This window comes from Maniola jurtina, chromosome 16 (genome assembly GCF_905333055.1).
Source record: "Maniola jurtina chromosome 16, ilManJurt1.1, whole genome shotgun sequence".
Classification (NCBI taxonomy): Eukaryota; Metazoa; Arthropoda; class Insecta; order Lepidoptera; family Nymphalidae; genus Maniola; species Maniola jurtina.
In genome coordinates this window covers 1518430-1527580 of record NC_060044.1, presented here as the reverse complement: position 1 = coordinate 1527580, position 9151 = coordinate 1518430, and the positions used below count along the sequence as shown (strand labels likewise).

At 35.6% G+C, this 9151-nt stretch overlaps 1 protein-coding gene across 6 annotated transcripts in view; it reads right to left on the bottom strand.

Annotated features, from left to right (window-relative positions):
* Positions 1-1046: 1046 nt before the first annotated feature.
* The window catches only part of LOC123873358 (protein PALS1), a 166165-nt gene continuing 158060 nt past the window's right edge, over positions 1047-9151 (bottom strand). For 5 of the 6 annotated variants that reach the window (XM_045918187.1, XM_045918191.1, XM_045918189.1 and 2 more), the window contains 10 exons: positions 8844-9014; positions 8029-8137; positions 7568-7665; positions 6759-6963; positions 6274-6406; positions 5820-5983; positions 5341-5505; positions 4658-4789; positions 4061-4242; positions 1047-3286 (listed from right to left, as the gene is read on the bottom strand). In XM_045918187.1, the coding sequence (XP_045774143.1) occupies positions 3104-3286; positions 4061-4242; positions 4658-4789; positions 5341-5505; positions 5820-5983; positions 6274-6406; positions 6759-6963; positions 7568-7665; positions 8029-8137; positions 8844-9014 (1542 nt within the window). In that variant the 3' untranslated portion in view covers positions 1047-3103. Of the gene's footprint in view, positions 3287-4060; positions 4243-4657; positions 4790-5340; positions 5506-5604; positions 5650-5819; positions 5984-6273; positions 6407-6758; positions 6964-7567; positions 7666-8028; positions 8138-8843; positions 9015-9151 lie in introns of those variants that run through there. The other variant, XM_045918192.1, reaches the window with a different exon arrangement.

The window sequence follows — 9151 nt, the reverse complement described above, 5'->3', positions numbered from 1 at the left end:
TCCTACATCGATCTAATAATACAAAGGATCGTGGTTGAAAAGCGAGAACTAGAATGTCCTTCAAACTCAAATCGAAAAATCTCAGCGAGAAGTCTCAGATTTTCTCGGCGTGAGTGTATAGCCGGCCTAATGTTTACAATCTGCTGGTGTTGCCAAGTTAAAAAAAGATCATTTAAATGTTGTTAAATTAGGTTTCTTCGTTAAAAGCGGTAAACGTTAAAGATTCTATTGATCTAAAATGTAGATATTAAAAATGGTAAATTTGACAAAAAGGAGATTTAATTTGGCAAAAATGTTTGCTTTTAAATAGGAATATTATAAAAATTAGATATGTCGTATTATTTAATTTACGGTGTCCGTATTTATACTGGTTTAAAATATTGCTTCGTCTACTCACTAGTAACTGCTTTTTAGTTTATTTTCTTTTTTATATCAATTAGAACTCCTACCGCCGATTTAGTCGAAGAGATGGTGGGTTTAAAAGAGGCACTTTTCAAACACTTTGAATTAATTCCTTTACTTTGCCTAAGTGTAGAAATCTTGACTTATCTAAGGTTGCTAGGCTTAAACCAGACATGTTTGGTTATTTACGATAGTGTGCGGTCAAATATTTACACTTTTGGAATATGTACCTATGTGGTTTTTGTTTGGCTTTTTGTCAGTTTACGAATCGCAACGTATAATGAAAGGACGGGATTATTGATTGCAGTTGGTAAAAACTGGTTAATTTTGTAAAAAAACATGTGATTATTTGTATTAATTTAATAGGTAATAAAAAACCCAACGTTATTTTTACTATAAAAGTTATGTCCAGTTTTAAAAACGTATGTCTCGCTTAAAAAAAGTACGTTTGGCTATTTCAAAAAATACAAATCATAATACATATAAATAATAAATAATAATAATATAAATTCAGCTCTAAGTGCAAAATTTCCGGCTTTTTTGTATTTAAGGCCTGGGAACCCGAGATATGACAATGTTTAACTTTATTGAAGTAACTTCCTACCAGCTCTTGGACCAAATTTTTTTCATAAACCCTCGACAAGGCTAGCTAATGGTGAAATTTTTGAAAAATACCTATTTTTATAACTACCTACTGTAAAAAGTTTTGGCAATTATAGAATATTTTATTGTTTTTATTCTTTCGTAGTTATTAAATAGTTCTCTTAAATAGTTCTATAATATAAGTCGTAAATTATAAATTCCATTCAATTTATTGTTAGTTCAGTGATGTAGGTATGTAAATAAAAAAAGAGAATAAAATATCCATAAAATTAGGCTTAGACCATATGAACAAAAACAGGGCCGTAGTCAGAAATTAATATACGGAGGGGTTTTAAAACCTGTAGAGGAAATTTGATCTATTTTAACCTGATATACCTAAATAGGTGTTTTACTTATGACAATAATGTTATATTATTTTTTTAATAAAACAATAGTCTTATATTCACAGCATTTTTTCTTATGTACTTGAGTATGTCAAGTTTTTAAAACTATGTTTCTAGCTACGGCCTTATTCGAAAGATTAAGAAGGAATATTTTATAAATAAATTATTGATTAAAATTAATTGATTGCAGTTTCATTTAAATACGTAAAATAAATCCACAAGATATATAGGTATTCATAACTGACATGTAATTATATAATTATTATAATTTGAAACAATATTAATTAATAACTGTAAATTGTCTATTGAAATTTACTTTTTGATTATAATACTGCATTTTTTTTACTTTTAAAATAATGAAAGAGTACATAATATAAAAATTTATCATAATTAATAATTTGTTTAAGATTATTTAAGTTAATAATTTGAATACTTTGATAAAAATTCTTATATATTCAATTATTCTTGAAAAGTTAAGTACATGAGTATATTGCGTTTATTTAACTGTGATTACATTAACCAACTATTTTAAACAATCACCAGGATTTCGAATTCGGTAGTTGAGTTTTTTGTTAAAATATTTCGAAAACGATAACTTTTGTACCAGTAAAAGTAACTCTACAGAAATATCATGATCATCTATCATGATAGAAGTACCTAATCATTAGACACTTTCGGTGTAGATTACTAAAAAAATCCTTAAACAAAAACCCCTGGATATTTTTTTGTAACAAGACATCCTATTTTTTCCGACTACCATCAACTACCGAATCAGATAAAACACAATAAAATTTTATTAAGTACAAAAAATACATTTGCTAACTATTTTTATAGTAATATGCACATCCAATCAATAATATTGCAAATAGTATGAAACATAAAGTTATAGTTTATTGAAATATAAGTATTAGCACTTATTGGAAGTGTTTTTGATATTGCTCAAGTAATAAAATTTGTCTATGGGGAAGACTTGTTATACTAGTTCCATCTAGAGGGCGGTAAATATTTGTTCTCAAAATAAGAACATATTATAATACCTAGTCTAGAATTATCTTAGAAGATTTGGTGATTGCTATGCATACTATAACTAATTTAACTTTCGAAATTGTATTTGCGTAAAAAATAAACTTTGTATTTTATAAAAATTGGTAGCTTTTAAAAATACGGTAGGTGCAACATTGTTAAAAGAACACATTTCATAATCAAGTCTTTTTGCCAGGAAACAAACAGATAGCGCCCTCTGTGATTGAAGATTCAAATAATTTTCCCCATAGACACAAGTGTTTCAACTATAAAAGTAAATATCATGCAACAGAAGTACGTTTACAACGGGCCTCGTAATAATCACCATTCAAATTTGAGAACACATCACTAAATTCTATATTTTTCTCTACGGCTCCACAATTACGATCATTAACACTGTCCCTACGTTTTCTCTCATTAAAAATCCGTAATAAACCATTGAAACTAACGTCCCTCTCAACATTGCAAGCGTCTATAAAGTAAAACAGCAAATGTAAAACCATTTGCGTAAACATTTCGAAGAGAAACATTAGTTTCGCGAGCATTTCCTTCGTGTTAAACGAGTAACTTGTATTATGTATCACATCACGTCCGACTTTATTTTTTATCACGTTACATTGAAGGTTTTGCTGGTGAGTTTGGACTCGGTTCAGTCTTTGAGCTGCGATGTATGCAGCCGTGGGGGGTTCCCGCTAGGTCTGTTTGAGCCAGTGCGCGGGGACCCATTGTGGTTCTCGCTCTAAACTGTTGATTTCGTTCAATAGCTGGTGGTAGGCGCGCTGTGTGTCGTTGTTAATGATGATCATGTCAAACAAATGGCCCCAGCGGAGTTCCATGTCCCTCGCCGTCGCTATAATCTCCTTCAGCTCTTCCTCCTGTAGATTGTAATGAATTGGTTAAAATTTAAAATACTTCTTTTAATTGGTGCCTACTGCCTATATTTTGAGCGAGCTATTTTTGTTTGCACTAAGTAAAATTACATATCAAAAGGTACAAGAAAAGAAATCTTATCTATAGCGTATTAATGCAATAAATGTAGCGTAGCATTTTTAAACGATTCCAAGTCCATAATAGTTATTTAATATCTATCGATATTATTAAGGTATTTTAGATACTTTTACACAGTTGGCCATAGGAAACGTACGGTAGGTAATAATCTATTAGCGTACAAGTGCGGTAATTAACATTTTAAATATGTGACCACCATTCCCACATTTTTTTAGAAGCATTTTATAGAAAGTACCATGTCGTAAGAATATAGAGGTGAAAATCCCATACTGAAATTTTAAATAACTACTGGATACGTATTGCTTATAATAAAAGACTTCTATGTACCCGCGGTACGGTGATACTGGTGTACCTACATACCTAATGTTGTATTTTTGTGCTAACTTTATTGAAAAAGGTATTATTTCATTGGTTTATATATAATAAAAGATGGATGCTCTTGGATTTGACTTTATTCCCAATTCACACGACACAGACAGATATTATATCAAGACAGCGATAAGTGACAAGTGACAGATGACATTAGGATATTACACAGACTAATATCACAGACTAATACAATACCGTAACAGGTATGTTGCACACTTGCTACACAATTAACGGTGTTCATACTGTGTGATATTAAATAAAAAAGGTCTTACCTTAAAAGCTTCCCCGTTTCTTATTTTTTTCTGCCTCAGCTTCTCCAAGCTAGGGGGCGCCACGAACACAGTATAAGGCTTGAGGTCGGAATTGCGAAGGATCTTCAGCGACTGCGGGTGCAGGTTGAGTACGCAGATCTTGCCCGAGTTCACTACTTCTCGTATCGCTTCCAGAGAAGTACCTGGAATAAGGTAACACATATTTTCAATATTTGGCTCAAGAAGAAAGGCTCAGTGCATTGTACTTATAATTTTTCTTTTACCATACCCTACGTTTTTATCGTTTATCAAAATACAAGGGAACAATACTTGACATTATTAAGTACCTATTCCGTGGTAGAGGGGCATATTTACTGCGCAGAGTTAATGCGAATGAAACAGTTATTTGGTATGCAAGGCTGTAAAATTCGTTACGTTCGAATTTCGAATGAATTTTCCACGCTAGCAGTTCAAATTAACTTTTCCACGCCGATTTCGAACGACAAAATAAGCCTTTTGAGCTAGTGTGATGAAAAACAAATTTACGGCTAAGATTAGTGGGCGACTGAAGAACAGGATTATGAAAGCTAAGCTATAAGCAAAAGCAATAGATCATACCGTAGTAAGCCTTCTCGTACTCCCCGTGCTCCACGAACTTTCTATTGAGGATATCAGCTTCGAACTGCGCGCGCGATATGAAGTGGTAGTCCTGACCCGCCGCCTCGTGGTCTTTGCGGGCTCGAGACGTATCTGTTAATATAACATTCATTACCATTACCATTATCAGTACACTTGCTGCATTCTAGGCTGATGTTCCTTTTCGTAATAATTAAAAAAAACTTAAAACAATTTTGTATGATTGCTGTTTTATTAATATTAATTTGAAGTTAAAACCTGTCTTGAACTTTCTTCTTGTTTCTATTTTTAAAAATTACATACTTTATAAATATTATATATTACTAATTCCTATGTATGATACTAATGTAACTGGAGATAAATAAATAGTAATAAATAAATAAAAGTATTTTTTATTCAATTAAACTTTTAAGTAGATACTTTTGTATCGTCATCATATTACATTATTTTTATTTTGCGCACTTGCAACATAATTAAACATTTTCGGCTTTCTTTTTTAAGTACCATGCAATTTTCTGAACACTTATGGAAGGTACTCTTCATCTGTCATACCATTTTACATTTAAGTAAGTATATCCAATTTATATTTTAGCAGTAATAGAAACTCGTCTACATAGATGGAAATTCAAATTTTGATGTTTTTAGAACACTTAAAATACACTCACGAGGCACAGCCGCGGCGAATCTAGAGCTGTCCTCCATCAGCCTCTGCCGAAGCTCATGCCGGCCGATGTTGGGCGGCCCGATGAGGACGATCGGCCGCTTGTTGGAAGCACGCGGGTAGTACAGCGCTACCTCTTCGTATGTGAGGATCTCGTCTTGCTCGTAATCTGAAAATAACAACTATGTGTCAGAAGTTTTTTTCAACCCACCTATTTTAGCTATTGCCCTTTTGTTTACTTAGCGATAAATAAATGAAATATGATTACCATCAGGCGCAGGCGCTGCATACAATGGGGTAGCCCGCTTCGCCGATGGGTTCGCGGCGAAGATCTATGCACTAACAACGCGATAAAAATAGCACTATCTAAACAGCTGTGTTGTTTGATGACCTTTTTAAATAACAACCATTCTTTTTTAATATTTGAGTTACTTTCAAGTACACAAAGAAGTTTTATTTCAAAAAATGAATGAGAACAGTTACCATCAGGCGCGGACGCAGCATACAGCGGGTAGCCCGCCTCACTAGTAGGCTTGCGTGGCTTGCGGCGCCGCGCGCGCCCCGCACACAGCAGCGTGGTTCCCTTGCGCGCGCGCCGCTCGCCCTCCCCCGCTTCCCCAGCTAGCGATAGCTTCATCGATTCGCGTCTATAAACAAAACCCTCGTAATATTACTTTCAAACACGACTATCTAAAACAATAGAGAATGCCATAATTGCTTATGCTCCAAGTGTGCAAAGTAGAAAATTATAGTCGAGGCACAAATTTTAACACCCAAGCAAATAACAACAATTACAACACACAAAATTAAAATATTATTAAACCTTACGCCTCGACCATAATATTCTACTTTGCGCACTTGTTGCATAAAAAACTTATGACTCACTTTTTATAGGAGGACACGTTATAAAATCTAGAGAGAAATCAATTTCACTCACTGATGCTGGAAGGCCTGGCTCGGTATTAGTCCCGCGAGGGTCTGATCCTCTTCTCCCTCACGGAAGGCTTGCCACCAGTTAGGGTCCTCGCGACTTATCACATGTAGCACATCACCTTTTTGAAAGCTGATACCTGGAATGAACAGAATTATCTAATTAAATTGTGTAATCATTTAGGAAAAATAGTTTTTCCAATCCACAATTTGGCAAACAAAGCCTTTAGTTTGAGAATCGTGGAGGTAGAATTTATAACAAGGCATTGACCACAACTCTCAGAGCAGACTTTTAAGAAATTTGACAGGTAGAAATATCTTATAACTTATAATACAAGTAAAGAGGAAAATCTGAAAACCGGAAATTTGTGGTAACATCACAAAAATAATGTTATTTCTTGCACGATGGTACGGAACCCTTCCAGTTTTTTTTAACCCATACTCCTAATCGGTTTGGTAGTCACAAACCAAAATCTAGAGACGTGTACTCACCAAGCTCCCTGCAAGGTATGTAGACATCGTCCTCAGGATCGTAGTCGAAGTGCGCGCGGACGTGCAGGACGCGGTGTGCGGGTGGTGCGCGAGGTCGGCCGCGCGGCGCCAGCACCACGCTGAGGGTCCCCGCCAGCCCGCCCAACACCTGACATACTTCGTGCACTGATTTGCCGCGCATGCTTACGCCATTTACTTCCAACAGCTATAAAGAAACGAATAAATACTTCTTAGAACACTGTATAACCTAAGTCCGCTCTTAAATAACGCGTTTAAATATATAAATATTTTTTTTTAAATTGGGAGATAGGCTTGCGCTTGACGACAATCATCATGTCTAATAAAAAGCAATGATGAGGTCTATGTTAAAGCATGCTTGCCTAGAAGTTTAAGCCAAGAATGAACTCTTGCCTGGAAGTATTGACATTATACTTGGTATGAAACACGGATACCAGACGGGCATTCTACACCTTATTAGTTAGCGGTACGAAACGTTGAGCAAAAATGTTTCATACGAGTAGATTGGATGTCGACCATAGTCATAAGTGCTCACGTGTACGGTTTCTTGCTGTTTTGTGGTAGAACGTGAAGAAATATTTTTGGTTTATCACTTGGTACATTCAAACATGATATAAGGATGTGGCCACGTTGGGTGGCCACTTTAGATATTACTGCACTAGTGCGATAATGAATATTACCGCACGAGTTTGTTAGGTAATAATTGTGAGGTAATATTTTTGTTGCCCAAGTGTGAAGTCTAGTCTAGTTTATAGAAGAGCAAATAAATGTATATAAAAGGCAGTTCATACCTCATCACCTTCGTGCAGTAGCCCTGACTTTTCCGCCGCTCCTCCTCTGACTATCCTACCGATGATTACTGCTTCGCCTTCATTTCTTACTGTAGCACCTGGCAAAAATAAATTCAGCTCATTATTTACTCTTTTTGAAGCATGCAATGCTCGGATTTTCTCTACATTCTACGTGATCAAACCATAAATGAGGTGATTCGTAAAAGAATAGAGTAAACTAAACAGCCCAACGGGTTGCAAGCTGAAGTGGCACATAGTTCAAAGAACCAACTGACGTTGTTGGATCCTGAAGTGTTCAAATTGCGATCTCGTACTGGAAGCGCAGCGTTGGCTGCCAAGGTGTACAGACGACATCAAAAAAATCGCAAGAAGCCGCTGGATTGCAGCGGCGCAAGACCGCAGCATCTGGAAGTCCCTACGGTCTAATAGTCGTTTTCAAATATGTGGAGATTTGAACTTACCAAGTGGTTCATTAGTTTTTTCTATTTTAATAATTTTGATATTTTCACTCGGGTCGTCCGGCGAGTGCGTTGGGTACTTGTCGTCGCCCTTGTAATTGTTGAAGCCAGTCTAGAATAGAAAAAGTGATGATTAAACAAATGAAAAAACACGAATGCCCTGCCAAAAAACGTTCATATTTGAAAATCGCACTATTCAGCCACCATATGATTTTTTTCAAAAAAATTATAGCTAGTGCTACTTGAAATAATATAAGAATTCTAACGATACGCATACGCCCAAATCTGTTCAGGCATTTAGAAGTTATGGTGGAATAAAGTAACTCACTTACTGTATGTAAGTGAGTTACTATAGTGAACCATGAAAACGCTAAACTCCTTTTTTATGGTCAGTCACGTAAAAACATTGTGCAACAACATTGAGTAAAATTAGAACCACGTAATTACCAATTTACAAACATAATAATAATGCTAAATTTTTTTCTAATTAAAAAGTCGTCAAACGGTGATAATAAAAAAATAAGTACGAAAAGAAAAACGTACATACGCGTGTGCGCTCATTCGTATTTGATCGATTTTTCTACGTAATGAATACGAATTAGTGCACAAACGCCCTTACAAGCCATATTCATTAGCATTGAAAGTGCATTTTACGAGCAACTGTATTGAAAAAAATCGTATATTACACAGGCGTTAAGGTTATTATTACAAACTCGTGACTATGGTAAACCCTCGCCTACGGCTCGGGCTTACAATGTCAGCTCGTTTGTAATAACCCACTTACTGCCCTCGTATCAGAATGTACTAAATGAAGGTACCTTATTTCTCTTCCCTCTCGTAAAGCAGGTGGGGTCGAGCAGGGCGGCCGCTTGGTCGTGCGCCTGTATTAGACTCTCTAGCTCCAGCCCGCCCAGTATGGACAGCAGTTCCACCGCTAGCGCCGACGCTTCTCCTCCCGACGCTGTATGCGATCCTAGTACATCTATGCACTGGAATCAATAAAAGATAAACATCAAAGAGGACTATTTTTTTTTTATTGCAAAACTATAAATTCACATAATATATTTTAGGATTTATAGGCATTTTGAAATGTCTGATTCTACCACGCCACACCACCATTTCAATA